This window comes from Oryzias latipes, chromosome 23, assembly GCF_002234675.1.
Source record: "Oryzias latipes chromosome 23, ASM223467v1".
In the NCBI taxonomy this organism is placed as follows: domain Eukaryota; kingdom Metazoa; phylum Chordata; class Actinopteri; order Beloniformes; family Adrianichthyidae; genus Oryzias; species Oryzias latipes.
Genome location: NC_019881.2, coordinates 9516427 through 9532603, shown reverse-complemented (window position 1 = coordinate 9532603; position 16177 = coordinate 9516427). Strand labels below are relative to the sequence as shown.

The following is a 16177-nucleotide window of genomic DNA, read 5'->3' as shown; positions in this document are numbered from 1 at the left end:
TCTCAATACCATCGAGACCTGCCACCTGCTCCCCAGGAGAAAGGAGACGGATAAACCAGCGATCCTCATCAGGTTTGTGAATCGCAAACACAAGCTAGCTTTGATGACCCAAAGGAAACACCTGAAAGGTTCGGCTGCTTATCTGAACGACCATCTGACCAGAAGGAATGCTGAAATCTCAAAACATGCACGGCTTCTCAGGAAGCGTAAGCAGATTGAGAACACTTGGGTTAAAGGCTGCAGGATTTACGTCAAACCGCTCGGTCCAGAGGACCGGTCCAAGGTTTTGGTTGTGAGCACCATGAAGGACTTTGAGAAGTGTTTGGTCACGGTCGTCTGAAACAACATGGAGTAATAAACCAAAGAGCCAAATAATTTCAAGAAATATGACACGTGGATTCATCACTTTCTCTGTATGTCTGACGTAACCTGAATAACAGCAGAGTTCTGACCTGCAGACAACTTGACCTCAACTTTCACCGTCCCTGATATCAGCTGAAGAAGGATATGGACCTGAATCTAATGTCTAATGGCTAATGATACAGTTTGGATTTGCAATATATACCATGCAGAAAGAATTAAACATACAGGGTAAAATAACTCTGCAAAACAGTAAAACAGCTACAACTAAACATATTTAAACAAAAACCTACACTGGTACCCAAATCCATCCAGACAGGCAAAGGGAATGGTATCCCACAATTCCTTGCGCTGCTGATCTAACAGCAGCACCAAAGTTACACCTACTTAATTGAATTAATTTGAATGAAAGTAAAATAAATGTCTGATAACTATGTGTTATTAAGTGGACTGAACTAAAAAAATTATTTATCTTAAGTGAAGCAAATAATTAAGTTAGATTAATGTAAAAAAGTTAATCTTTCCAACATCCATACGTGGTCTTGTCACCCTCTCATGGTGGAAAAAAATTATCTGAGCTTCTTCATCCACTAAATCATCTTCAAATGGACACGCCATGCTGCTTCACCTCTCTGAAAACAAACTAAGCTTCAACTAAACCTGCTCCAGACCAGGTTATGTTCAGAGCATGACTTTCTATGGCAACTTAAGCATACCCTGAAACGTACCTCTGTTTTTGGAACCGAAAGCTGAGGTTATACGCCTCCTTAGCCTCAACCTGCTTTTTGGAATACCCCCCAGGAACAGTCAAGGTAATAACTGTCCTGCTGTTCACACTCTGCTTTTGGATTTGTTTCAATTCTGTAAAACACGAGCCTACGGCACATCCCAGACATGGCAGACATAATGCACTGCGTTCTTAAACCTCAACCTCGTCAGAAAGTGATGAACATCTTTACAACAACAACAGTGAATGCTCAGATTTAAGCACCCTGAATGCAGACTTTTGAAGTGAGTGTGCTTTGTTCAAACCAGAAAAATCATTTCAGAAGCTTTGAGGCCCTTATAGAGCATCAATTGAAACCTTTGTAAAGTGAAAACGAAGGGTTTGACTCCTTACCTGGTTTCCATCCACGCTGTACCCATGCTTCAGGGCAAATGTCTTGGCGAGTGAGATGTCCATGGAAAATCCTACAATTGCCACAGCAAAGGCGTCTGGAATCATGTTAGGTAACAGAGAGAAGTCTGGGATGGCAGGGGGGCGAAGCCTGAGAACCCAGGAGAAAGAAAAACATCTCCGTTTGTCAATATTATTCAGCAGAAGTGCCATAAGAGCTGCTTTCATAACAGAGGCTGAGATTACAAGAATCAAAGTCTGCAGCTTACCCGGTAGGTATGGTATTCACCACGTCCACCTGGTAGTTTTTGTTTAAGGACATGCCATATGAGACTCCAGTTGAGACAATGACAACAATAATCTCTCCAGGAAGGGGAACAGGTAGCTTTTTCTTGTAGCGCTCATTAAGAACTTTGACCACGTACAGGAACACGATGCACACAAGGCCCAGAAGGAGACTGGGAATGTTAGTCCCTGTGATTTCTTGAAATACTGCGCCCACACTCTGCAGAAAGGATTCATTCAGCGCATTTGCGGAAATCACACAGGGAATGTATGGAGTGAAATTTCTGCCACCACGTTGCACACAAAAAAAATTTAAGTTGCACATAAAACTTTTTAAGTTGCAAGTAAAAATATTAAATATTTGCTCTACAATAATTGTTATTCTGCTTTGATTTTTTTTTTTGCTTGCAAATTTTTTTTTTTTGGTTTCAAGAACTTTTTTTTTGCTTTCAAAAACTTTTTTTGCGTTTGCAAAACACGTTTTTGCATGCGTTGTGTCAAATCTCGCTTTTGTCCCATCTTTGATTTTGCTGACTACTTTGACCGTGATAAAACTGCCACTATTGCCTCGGCCAAAAGGAAATTTGCATGCGTTGTGTGTCATCTCACTTTTTACTTATCTTTGATTTTGCTGGGTTAAGTTTCAGTTTGACATGACAAAGCTGCCATCAAACAGCTGTTGATTGGTCCAGATTCTAACCAATTAAATCGCCACATTTATTAAACATGGTGTCTGCCACCAAGGCTCAGAAACCAAACCATCTCCTTTTACCCTCGATTTTGTCTGTTTGGATAAAGACGTTTTCATTTTTTATCATTTTAACAATAATTCATACTTTCTTTCTTTCTTTTTTTAGCATTGGGTAATTTTGTGAATTTATGGCTGAGAATCTCCTGAAACTGTAAAGTTTATCTGCTGACATTAAATCAACATGTCTATGTGGGATCTGTGAATCCTGCAGAGCAAATTATTGGTAAAAAGTAGGACTTTCTTTAAGATCTGTTTTTTTAAAACAAAACAATAAAAGATTTAAAGCACATATTTCATGCTGCACAGGTGTTTTGGAATTGATTAACAGCAATAATAAGCAAAATCATGATGGCTCACCAAAGGAACCTCAATGTATTTAGCAGAAGAAGCATTTTTAACTTTATGTTCGTTTTTAAAGTGTCTTGTGTTTTAGAACTTGTAAACGTTTGTCCAAACTTAAAAAAAAAATACTCATGAAAAAATGCTATTTTCTCTTAATATTTCCACATTTATCGCTTAAAAAAAAACAATAGTTTAGATACAAATCTTTGAAGTGTTACTTCCGGCGGGATGGAGTCGGAGCTCAGACGTTTTTTCTGCTGCAGACATTTTAAACACGGTCACTACACTGACATTAATCAACACAAAACTTGGTTTGATTTTAGCTGCTTTGCTGCTCCTTCTGGGTTTTACTCTGAGAGAAACGGACCAGAATGGTTGAAAACGGCAGAATCCAGTTAGAACAAAACCAATACAAAGTCCAAAAGTTCATGTCTGTCTCCAAGCACCGTCAATATGAGACAGAGACACCTGATTGGTTAGAATCTGGACCAATCAGCAGCTGTTTGATGGTAGCTTTGTCAGTCAAACTGAAACTTAACTCAGAAAAATCAAAGATAGGCAAAAAGTGCGATGACACACAACGCATGCAAATTTCTTTTTGGCGGTGGCAATAGTGGCAGTTTTATCACGCTAAGTCACGCTCAAAGTAGTCAGCAAAATCAAAGATATGACAAAAGCGAGTTTTGACAACGCATGCAAAAACGTGTTTTGCAAACGCAATAAAAAGTTTTTGAAAGCAAAAAAAAGTTCTTTGAACCAAAAAACAAATTTTTGTAAGCATATTGAAAAGCAAATATTTGATATTTTCAATTGCAACTTAGAAAGTTTTGTGTGCAACGTGGTGGCAGAAATATCACTCCATAGGAATGAAAAGCTACACTCACATAAGGGACAGAAAACGGTCCAGAGAAGCGCTTTGTTTTCACTCCAAGCAGATACTTCAGCTGGGAGACAACAACGTGCACAGCTGCCGCTGTGGTGAAGCCTCGCACCAGAGGCTCTGTGAGATAGATCGCCACAAAACCAAACCTGAGAAGGCCGAAGACGAACTGAAAGAAGTTGCAAGAGTCCACTTTGTTGAAAGAACAAACACACTGAAGCTTCATGTCAACACTGCCTTCAACACTGGCTGTGTTGGATAAACAATCAAGTTTCATTGCACAGGCATGAATCTGACAAAAACAGAAATTCCAGACTGACCTGGATGATTCCCACCAGGGTGGTGAGCACCACAGCCACCTGCACCCTCCTGTTCTCACAAGCTTCTTTATCAAACACAGAGGAATTGTTTGTGGCGTTGCCAGAGAAGACCGGAAACATGTGGTCGGGGGCTTCCCTCACGGCAACGCCCCCAATCATCAAACTTATGACCGCAAAAGTGCCTGTAGGTCAAACAGACAAAAAAACAATTAAGACAAGTAAACATAATGCTCTTGACCTACATGAGGTACCACAGGGCTCCAATGTTGAGCCTCTTTTTTAGGATCTCATTACTGTTTTGCTGTACATATAAGTCTACAGGCGCTTAAAAAGCTGATCACGAGGGTCTTCAAACATCGCCACTATGGGCCACCGCCCTGCTTGCTTTCCAGCTACTTTACTCTAGTTGCTGGTGAACCCCTTATGACTTATTTTCAGTCAATGGGAACCTGGAAGCGGGTGATCAATATAATCAACAGCAGTGGGGTCCGTGGTGGCTAACAAAAGAAGATCTGTAGTTCTTGAGTAACATAGACATAAAACTTTACTTTAAGGTGATGTAGTCAGTCATTAAGGGATGGATGGATGGATGGATGGATGGATGGCGAATTGATTAAAACTATGGAGGACATAGTCCATCATCAGAAAAATGCCACAAGAACATGTTAAAAATGCATTTCTGAGTATTATTTTATTTAAATTATTATGAATCAGGAGCAGATGAAAAAATGCACTTGGAAAATGCTTGTAGTTTTAACGTGGAAGCAACAATCGACGGACTAAAGTCTCCCTGCTCCGCTCCATTCTGATCCATACACTTGCAGACAAATAAATCCATGAACGTCTTTGGTTTCCTCGTCTGAGCTGGTATCTGGTTCCAAACTGTACGGCTGGTACGGCTCAAAATTTTTGTTGCACCACTAATGTTAGGCTGGGGGTGGGGGCTGTAAGCTATCGGGAGAGAGTGTAAACAAAGGGATGATGGAAAATGAGTGCAGACCTACTCCATGCCAATAGTCCCACCTAAAACTTTGAGGTGAATTTTTGAAGTTTTAAAAGTGATCCACACATAAACCTGACTTGCTAAACTCCAAGAACCTCAGCAATGTCAAGGCTTTAGTTTTAACAACTGACTTTTAGGTTTTAACTGAACAGTGAAATCCATCTTTCCCTCTCTATGCATCTGTAAAAATGATACCCCACCCACCCATCCCACTACTACCAGCCAGATTTGGACTGAGCTTTAACGGGATCTAGGAAGCAACTAAAAACCAGGAGACACACTGATCTGGGTCTGAGCCGAGCAGTCCAGACAATCACAATGTCACATGTCCTGGACACCATTCAGCATAGTTATAATAGTTAACATTCTGCTTCAATCTCAAAAACCTGTAGATAAATGCATCCAAGATTTTTCTTTTTTGTTGAGTTTCATAAAGTTTGTCTACAGTTCAGAGGCTTTCTGAAAACTCTTTACGTCCCTCCTGAAAGTCTCTTATTTAATTCACTGAAAAACATTTAACGCCGACATCTAGAAAGGTCATAACCCTTGAGCATGCTTTTTGTAAAATATTCAATATTTGCACATCTTGATAAGTTGGTTTTGCAAGCAACAGCAAATCTATGTTTGCAGATTCAAACATGATTTCAGAGCTGGTTCAACAACAGACATGTGACACAAGGCTTACTTTGAACTGGTAAACATGAAAATGCGTCTGTTATCTGTCCTAAAGCAAAGAGTTTCTAAAACTAAAAGGCTAGAAAAGGTTTTATGCTAGTGGCCTTCACAGAAATGCAAGGGTGCATTAAATAGCTCCTCCTGAACTTTCGGGGAGCTGTTGTCTTGAGCAACTAAGGACAGGTTTACCCCCCCCCCTCTCCTCCCCCCCCCCCCCCCCCCCCCCCCCATCTGTGAAGAGCTATGAGCTCTTTAACAGAATGTGCTGGTCTGGGTATCTGTTCCTCAGTGGAAAGGCCATTCATCTGAACAGCTGCCAAGTTCTTCCCATTGCAGTGGTGTCACCAACACCATGCTACCATGCAGAGGAAGTTTTGGTTCCTGTTGTGCATTTGTTCAGTTCCAGTCATTTATCAGATGACATTTGAGGAGAGTTTAAAGCAAACACATGGAGGGAAGGCTTCTCATTTACAATCCTGCTGCAAAAGTTATATGTGGACAGATAAAAAAATGTGCCATCGTTTGGGGTCATTTAAGGTCTTTGACCTCTTAATCAAACAGCTTTGGCAATAAAATGATTTTTTTTTATAAGAAAACTCATTTTGGAGATAGGATGGGTTGTTTTCTGATGCATTGGCCTCTGCTCACCTTGAAACTTATTGCTTCATTTTTTGTTATAAATGATTTGTAATAAACCTTTTTTATTGATTTGAGGATGATTGGTGTAATTTTATACAAGCAAAGAATCTGGAAAGAGGGTTTTAAATTTTTTTTCTTTGTTCGCCTTATTTCCCTCTTGACCGAGGTGTAACATAAATCCATTTGTAGACCAAGAACAGCATTAAATGTCAGGACAAAAACTCAATGCAAAATACTTTAACATTATTAAATGCAGGGATCAAACCAGAAGAAATCATAACCTAGTTTAAACCAGAAAAAGGCAAAAGTAAAACATGATAAAGCTAAAACAAATCCAGAATTTATCATCTTAGAGTTACAAGAAAAACATTTAAAGATCTGATTTAATGACAAACTGTTGAAGCTCCATTAGTTCCTGTTAGCTTCATACCCACAGAAATGAGCTTCCAAACCACGGGGTACATTATTAACTTGGCTGTACGTGCTGTGATACAACAAACACACACAGTGTGGAATGCTCTCCAACTGTGTGTCTGGATAACAACAGACTCCACAGGAGTTTTGCCCTGACTGAGTTCTAAGTAGTTTACAATCTGACAGCTGTGAGCAGGGTTAATAAGGAGAGCAAACACATTTTTACAGATCAAGACATTTGCCTTGTTGATCATTTCTCCATATTATTTGGAGCAACACTGCTCTTATTCCCCGATCAGGAATGTTGGAAATCGTCACATGAATGCATGTCTGAATATGCAGCAAGTTGGAATGGTTTTTAAAATTTAAAACTGATGGTCCAGGAAAGGTGTGAAAAGAGATCAAGGTCAACGTGGTGGAGCTGCTGGCATTTTTTGCTCCAAATAGAAATTTATGACCCATAAACAAAGACTGTCTTTAAGGGACTCACCTACTGAAACGTGTCTGGACGTGCCGAAGAAGGCGTACAGCACAACAGGGTAGAACGAGGAATACAGGCCATAAACTGGAGGCACAGCAGCCAGCATAGCGTATGCTAGTCCTGCAGTGCAAAAGCAGAGGCACAAATGCAAAGAGATGTCATTACAAAGTCACCAAAACAAAGCCAGCATGCAGTCAGAAACAGACACAGAGGAGCAGGCAGCACGCCGTAACCCATTCACCCTTCTACATGACCTGCAATGCTCAAAGGCTCAGCGCTGGTGCTGGAAGTGTGGGGTTCTGACCTTGTGGGAGCTGAACCACAGATGTGCTCAGGCCTGAAACCACATCTGATAACAAGTATTTCTTGACTGGATAGGTAGGAAGCCATGTCAGAAAGGGCAGAAAAGTCAGAGCAACTGCCTTGGCCTTGCTGGATGTACACCTACAAAAAGAAACAAACGTGGATATCCTGGCTTTTTAGGCTGCAGTCATAAAAACACAAAGAATGCTGCAGTAAAACAGACACACTGACAGGATGTTCAGATCAGAGTCAGGAATGGAAGTATAGCTGCATCAGGACATGAAGACGGTAGCCTTCCGCGTTCCACACTGCCTGACTTTACCATAGCCCTCACATTGTTCTGGCAGTCTTACCAGTCATGCTATCAACATACTAGTGAATAATCAAAAAGGATTTTAAAAAGCTGAAAACTGAAGATTTGACTGATTTTCAGACCTTGCGTAAAAAACTGCAGAACAGGAAACGAAAACTTGTTTTTCCAGACCACAACACTTTCAAATTCTAAAGGTAAAAGTCGATTTCTTTCAGAAAATCAGTCTGAAGCGGACTATTGCTCTAAAACACTTCACTGACAATGGACAATAAATATTGGTATTATTTATATTAAAGGTACTATCTGCTGCTTTTAATAGAGCTGTGGTAACGAGGTAAATTTCCCTTTGTGTGATCCATAACATTCTGTTTTATTCTATTCTATTGGCAAACGTTCAGAAAGAAACAGCAAACAAATGGGAAGAGGCGCAGATGCAGGACAAGGGAGGTTCAGGACATTTCTTTCCCTTGATAAGAATAACTGCTGCTGCAGGGTGACACCACAGATCAGGACATTTAGAAAGCACTGTTTTTATAGTAAGCAGATCCTTTAAACTGACGATAAGAAAGCCAAATAATTTAAATACTTACTGTATTTTTATGACTATAAGGCACGCTTAATAGTCTTAAATTTTCTCCAAACTGCAGGGGGCGCCCTATGAGGCGGTCCGCCTAATATGTAGTTGTGAGGCGTAGAAGCGGGCGGGGTGAGAAAGGGGGAGAGAAGTATTGGCCAGCTGGAGCATAGCTCTTGGAACAGTGGTGTGAAAGAAACTGTCATTTAATTGGCAACAGTACAAGATTGTCTGTGCCACACAAATGTCTAATCCCCAAAAAGATTCAGGGATTTGGAGGGGAGGGGGGGTGGCGCAGAGTACTTTCCTTCCTGTTGTTTACAACATTAAAGCCTATTTGCTGTGAACACAAAAAACTGTAACATGATCGTCACTTCTCTTCACAGCTCCTTAACTCATGATGTGGGAATCAACACTTCCCATGAGTCTTGGTGGCCAAGTCCCAGGTCCACGCAACATTGTTTACAAAATGGTTGAAGCCCTTTTAAACTGCAAGCTATCAGCTACGTGGATTGATGATTTTTAGATGGTGTTTTATGACTGAAAAACAAAAACATAAATCAAAATATATATATACGGTAATCTGTTTAAACTTTCAAAGAAGATCCCAGAGGTTCAGCTGCTTTTTCTTAAAGCCCCACTCCGACGAAAATCCTGTTTTTAGTGTTTTTAATATGCTCTTGTGACATTTTTCTGATGATGGACTGAAAATTAAGTATTTCTTTATGTAAATTTTTCTACATCCAAAACAAACGGCAAAATGCAGTTTACATACATGTGTGTATTAATGGGCCACAAGCTCCATGCTCCAATTTCTCAGCAACGGGGAGGGGAAGGGGGTAGGCTTTCTCCGGACTAACTGTTCCACCCACAGCTCAGAGGTGAATCTTTAATAACTCCTGCTACTCAGCAGAAACTTTGACCTAGAAAACAACACCGTTTTTATTTTGGTTACAAATGGCATAATTATAATTAAAAGACCACTGGGACCGCTGCTTTGAAAAAAGATTAATAGATGATCGGAGTGGAACTTGAAGGCCTTTGTGCAACTCTTGAATTGCCTTTAAGAACTGCAAGACCAGTGTCTAACTTGCTATTTTTAAGCAGAACTTTGAAAACACTCATTCTTGTTCTTGTTGAGAAACAACATCTCTGAAGAAAAGAGCTGCTGGCTTTAGAATTAATCACAGCACAAAGACAGTCTTGTTAAAGATTGTAAATGATGTCAGGTGTGCCTAGGATTCAGGTCACATCTCAGTATCAGTTCTACTATATCTTCTTTTCATACCGTTGATCACTCTATCCTCTTAAATTGGCCTCTCAGTTACTGTTCTCATGTGGTTGAATTCCTATCTTATGGAGATAAACCTAGAGCCAAAAATGGACCAGACTGAATAGGAACTGGACAGACCGATTCCTCCCCTGTGGCATTCCAAACAGGAAGTACCTGCTGGCTCCAATAAGCCAAAATCCCATAGACTTCTATGGAGAAATAAATAGCTGTTACTCAGTCATTATATGGGTCAGAGCAACCCATATAATGCATGATATCTTTTTTTAACCTTTTCTTGATAATCCACATTTTCTTCATGATCATGTTTCTTTCTTACAAGTTATTAAAGTTATAAACTGACCAACCAGATGTCTCATGTGGTGTCCCATCGCACGTGAAGCCCACTGGCCCCCACTGGCCCCCACTTCAAATGCTTGATTGAGAGATTCTCCCGAGCCACTTTCAGTGGAAGGTGTGTGAACTTCAAACAAGCTTACTCATGATTGGTGAGAGTGCTTGCCATAGAAACATTGACTCAGACTGACTCGAACCAATCACTGTAGACTGGCTCCAAAGGCCGGCGTCCGTATTGCAGAGACATGGCGACTGAATTGGCCTTACTTCACTGGAGCTGGAGGCAAGGCACCTTCTGCGGATGAAGTCACACCCGGCTGTGTCCACCTCTATATACAGTCCATGGCATGGACACATTCTTTTGGGGTCACTGAAATTGGACATCCAAGCCCCCTTCTTCTTAACATCTACATACTTCCTCTGCTGAATGACATCACAAGCAGAAACTGGGCTAATATCACAAAATCAACTTGGTAAATAGACTGAATTCTACATTTTCAGAAGGCTAACCCTGACTAGTTTGGTTGTTTTTCATTGTAATTTTTCAATAATATTTTTATCAATTAGGAAGATGAAAAGATTTTAATGATGCAGGAGTTGGAAAAAAACAAAAAAAAATGACAGTACTCCAGAGCTTTGGCTTTTTCACTAGACTCTCGTGTTACTGTTAGATCACAGTCCCTGCACAAAAAGGTCTAAAGGAGGTTTTATAATAAATCTTTTTAATTTAACGTATTAAAAGAAAAACAAAGACCAGATGGGCCTTTTTAGCAAACATTTGGTCTTTGAACTTCGAAAATGATTGTTGCAACACACTAGACTCTGCAGCGTCAACAGTTGACAGAATTTCCTTTAGGCACATATTACTCTAAAAAACTATAGTATAGGATTATGTAGAAATTAAATGTATATTTTAGAAAAAACAGGCTCGCTCTCCTAAATGAACCAACTGCTATGATAATCTTGTCAAGAGTTGTTTCCACATGATTACCTCCATCCAACAATCTGAAGCAATCCCACAGAAATAATACTGTTGCCACAAGCAGAGGATTAAACATGAGAGGCGTCATGTTAGTCCACTGTGTCACAGTTACAGTAACTTATCGGTATTTGAATAGATCAGATTGAATGTAGAGAATATTTTAAATTGTATTTTTTCAAAATCAACATAATAAAAGAAATTGTGATAAATGTCATCTTTAATACAGACCAAGAGACCTTTAAATAAAATAAATTTCTACATATGTTAGAATATTTAAGTGAATATTTTTGTTTGATTTGCGCAATCTTGCTTTTACAGAACCAGCGTTTTGTTGGAATGAACACTTACTGGAACTTTTCTGCTAGTCTCTGTCTAAAGGTGGTGGTGTTCTCTCTTCGGTGGAGAAGCTGTGTCCTGAGGAAAGCTTCATCGTAGACCGGACGCTCGATCCTGCACATGAGCTGTGAGCCGGCATCCTCACCAGCACCAGCCTCCTCTTCCTCCATGCAGACTTAATGAGTCAGTGGGTGGATGTCTCTCTTGCGTGATCAGTTCCTACTCCTCTTCATCTCTCACTGGTATTTCCACATTCCTTCAGCTTTTCCAACCTTACACAGAGAGCAGAGCTGTCCACAGAGCAGCAGAAGAAAGGTGTCAACAGCTCCTTCATTTACATCTGGATAGAAAGACTTCTAGAAAGTATTTAGTCTTTGACTTGCACATCATACTATGTTTGTTACGACACACTTGAGTCATAGAATTAGCAAATGTATTCAAGTTTTTAACACATGCACACATTAAGTAATGGGCATAAGTGCAAGAATGCATACGTCATTATGACATTTCTGTTTCACAATTTCAGGTCATTACGTATGATTAAGTATCAATAAATCACATGACAATGAGGAATTACTTCATAGTCATGTAAAGTAGATATAACTATTTCGCATAATAACACATCACATACAAATCAGTTATCTAAAATATATTCAGATTATTTTCATTAGAAAAATCATGTTTATGATTAAAAATAAAACCATCAGAAAATAAACATAAATCAGTACTTTTTGGATCAAGTGAATTAATATATTTTTAAATTAATCATTTTAACCATCTTCAATAATTGATTAAGGTTTTTTTTTCTGCAAGGTAAGGTGAATTAAAGAAGAGTCCATATTCTGACGAATGTCCAAGGTTGGTACTCCTTCATCTGCTGATTAACAGCCGTTCTTCTGGGTTTAAACAGAGTTTATAGTTCTCTTCGCTGTTATGTCTGCAGACATTAGATTAAGGTCCGTAGCCGTCTGTGGCTGTTATCAGCGGCGCTGAAAGTTGAGGTCAAGTTGTCTGCAGGTCAGAACTCTGCCGAAAATCAGGGTCACTTCAGACTTTTAGAGACATTGATGAATTCAGGCACAATATTTCTTGAAATCATATTTGATTCTCAAATTTTTTACTGTATTTGTTGGCTCAGATGTCAGTGATCAAGAACTTCTGCATGGTGTTAACAACCAGAACCTTGGACCGAGTTAACAACCAGAACCTTGGACCGGTCCGGTGTGTAAATGACCAATTTTCATTGTTTTCTTATTTTTGTTTAACATTTCCTTTGATTGAAGATGCCTTTCATTTCAAAAGAAGTATGTTTAAGATGTGAAAGAACATTCTAAAAAACAGTGTTAATGTTTGTAATGTGTATTTGGTTTCGAAGACTTTTATTGTGAAGGTCCCACCTACTTCCGTTTTTTCCGTGAAATCCCTGTGTCAGTCCAGCAGAAAAAATAATTAAATAAATAAATAAAAATGGTTAACAGCTGACGCTACGGCAACAAGAGAAACGGACAAATAACAGACAGATAATTGTCTAAAGCTGTAATTTGTTTTAGTATCTAGCTGGAAGGCTAACAGGTATGATTTTTGGTTATGTTTACTGTATACATTTTGTGATTATTTTCTATTTGTTTTGTGTAAAATAACGTAATATGTTTCTGTTTTAAGTTATCCAACAATCTAATGCTACTAGCTGAGGTAAAGAATGGTTGTAAATCAAAAAAGAATTATTGTGAGTTTGTTGTTTTGCTTTTCTTCAGCTCTTAAGGTGTGACTATGACTGTGGAGTACACAAATGGGTTGGAATACCCCATCATAGTCCATCGGTTATCATCATTGAGTCCATCATCTGAATAAAGTTGGGCTGGAATGCTACACGGTGGACCAAGTGGTTTGACGTAAATCCTGCAGCCTTTAACCTTTTTCAATCTGCTTACGCTTCCTGGGAAGCCTGGCATTTTTGGCGATTTTAGCATTCCTTCTGGTCAGATGGTCGTATAGATAAGCAGCAGATCCCTTCAGATTCCTCCTTTGATTCATCAGCTTGTGTTTTTGATTCATAAACCTGATTAGGATCGCTGGTTTATCCGTCTCCTTTCTCTTGGGAAGCTGGTGGCAGGTGTCAATTGTATTTAGATCCAGGTAAATCCCTTTAGACGTGAAAAATGATTCCACTTGGTGTTCCAGAGACACTCCATCGCTCCCAGTTTCAGAAGAACCGCTAAGAATGCTAGCATTCCTATTAGGGCGACAGTGGCTCAGGCGGTTGAGCGGGTCGTCCAATGATCGAAGGGTCGGCGGTTCCATCCCCACTCCCCCCAGCCAACTGTCGCTGTGTCCTTGGGCAAGACACTTCACCCTCCTTGCCTCCAGTGTGGCTCCACTGGTGTGTGAATGTGCATGAATGATCCCGGTGATGGTCAGAGGGGCCGTAGGCGCGAACTGGCAGCCACGCCTCTGTCAGTCTGCCCCAGGGTAGCTGTGGCTACAACAGTAGCTCATCATCACCAAGTATGAATGAGGAGTGAATGAATAATGGACACAATGTAAGCGCTTTGAGTGACTTGAAAAGCGCAGATAAATCCAATCCATTATTATTATTATTATTATTATTAGCATTACCAATGCTAGCTCCAGCTGCATTTAGCTTTGCCCGAGGTTTGATCTGTAATCCAGTGAGAATGACATTATTCCTCCTTGCTTGTTGTTCCATGTCGTCCACTCTCCAGAATCTGGAACCACTTATCTCGTTGCTCGTTTTGAGCTCGGAGTCTTCGGAACTCTTCAACTAGCTTCATGAGAGGAGCTAGCTTAGCATGGATTTCGTCGAGTGCAGCTATAATGTCATCACAGTTACTTGTGGCTTGGTTTTTCTTCGGGACTATGGTCAGCTGTCTTTCTAAGAGATAATCAGCTTTTGAGTCGCTTGACAATCGTTAAAACAACTTTTCAGTCGCTAGAAAATCTTTTGAGAGAGCGGCCGGCAGGCAATACGTGTCTGTTTGTTAACCCGGAACCGGAAGTAATATGTAAAATGAAGCTGCATTTGTTCACTCAAAATTATAAAACAAAAAGCAATCAGCCAAACTGCCTTTTTTCTTGTTCTTCTTCAACACTGCTTATTCTGTCACTTAATTGGGCCGGCCGTGGAGCAGCGGTAGGGCGGCCGACCCATGATCGTAAGATTGCAGGTTCGATTCCCACCTTGCCCGCCAATGTGTCAAAGTGTCCTTGGGCAAGACACCGAACCCCACCTTGCCTCTGGTGGTAGGTTGGTGCCAGTGTTCGGCAGCGGAGCCACCACCAGTGTGTGAATGTGTGTGTGACTGGGTGAATGGGTCTGTGTCTGTAAAGTGCTTTAGGCCTTGTAGGTAGAGAAGCACTATATGAGTATACGCCATTTACCATTTAATTAAAATGATAACGAAAATAGTATTTCACATATCATTTTCAAAAGGTTCTCTGATAAATGTGTAGCAAAATTCAATTAGAAATATCTAATTTGATCGTTAAAATGAAATGACAGAAATGCTTTTTCATTTTCACAATTTAACTGCATTTGTCGAATAAAAAATGTTTGCTTTAATGTCACAGAATAAGCAGTGTTAAAGAAGAAAATGAAAAAGCATTTTGGAGGATTGATTTTTTAATTTTATTTTTAAGTGATTTTGATGCAACAAGCAGTTTGGCAGATTTATTTTTCCTTTTAATTTTGAGTGAAAAAATGCAGCTTCATTTTGAAAATGTAAAAGCATTTCAATTATTCAATTTTAATGCTCAAATTAGATATTTCTAATTGAACTTGGCTACACATGTACCAGAAAACCTTTTGAAAATGAAATGTTCAATACCATTTTCTTTATCATTTCAATTAAGTGGCAAAATGATCGGTGTTGAAGAAGAAGAAAAAGTGGTTTGGAGGATTGCTTTTTTTTGTTTTTAATTTTGGGTCAACAAATGCAGCTTCATTTTGAAAATGAGAAAGCATTTCTGGTTTTGACTTTTATTTTTAATTATGCTACACAAATGCTTACACACCTCAGTTTCTTCTTTTGTGATGACCGTTCTAAAAACGATGACTCAGCACATTGTATTATTTTCTCAAACATCATTTACTGCAGTGATGCATCAACGAGACACAGAAATGTCTTTGTTCCTGTTCGTGATCTGTATTTGTCTAGAAGTTTGAGGTCAGCTGGATTCCTGAACTGTTGATTGATCGGCAGCTTGTCCACCTGGAATAAGATCTAATGAGAAGACTGGAGGTTGCTATTTATCGCGCGCTGTCATTGGTTGCTTAAAGTAAGACTTCAAATCCGGTTCTATGGTCTCACGTGCTAAAAAGTGCTGAACCCGATCTGACTCATTGGTTTTCGTGCCCGGTCAGTACTGGCGCCGCTTCCTGTTTTTGGGAGCAGACGAACGTCTCCACCGCGGTCCAAAGCCGCTTTGAAACGTCCTGAGTCCGGATAGAATAAGAGCGGGGGGCTTCGCGGCTAAACCAGCCGCCACCGTGCTCACGGAGAGGAAAAGTGCGTGGGTTCGCTGAAGGAGCCGCTCCTCTTACCCCCGTCCAACGGTGAGGATGCTGTCGCCTCAGGATGAAGAGGATGGATTTACAGCCCGACTTCTCCGGTTAAACGTTAACACCAACGACGTCCTTCACACACACAGTAGACGGGCTGCGACTTAGGACAAGAAACAGATCGTGTGTTTCAGAAAGAGCTCTCACTACAATTCCAAATTATGTTTTTCCGGTCTGCAACAATGGGCGTGATAGT

The 16177-nt window shown here is 40.1% G+C and overlaps 1 protein-coding gene across 2 annotated transcripts in view; it reads right to left on the bottom strand.

Annotated features, from left to right (window-relative positions):
* The window catches only part of slc26a5 (solute carrier family 26 member 5), a 23297-nt gene extending 7120 nt beyond the window's left edge, over positions 1 to 16177 (bottom strand). Inside the window, exons 1-8 of one of the 2 annotated variants that reach the window (XM_020700057.2) lie at positions 15964 to 16177; positions 11415 to 11674; positions 7572 to 7711; positions 7277 to 7387; positions 4056 to 4237; positions 3740 to 3904; positions 1747 to 1982; positions 1481 to 1628 (exon numbers count right to left, since the gene is read on the bottom strand). In XM_020700057.2, the coding sequence (XP_020555716.1) occupies positions 1481 to 1628; positions 1747 to 1982; positions 3740 to 3904; positions 4056 to 4237; positions 7277 to 7387; positions 7572 to 7711; positions 11415 to 11572 (1140 nt within the window). In that variant the 5' untranslated portion in view covers positions 11573 to 11674; positions 15964 to 16177. Of the gene's footprint in view, positions 1 to 1480; positions 1629 to 1746; positions 1983 to 3739; positions 3905 to 4055; positions 4238 to 7276; positions 7388 to 7571; positions 7712 to 11414; positions 11693 to 15963 lie in introns of both variants that reach the window. The other variant, XM_004084631.4, reaches the window with a different exon arrangement.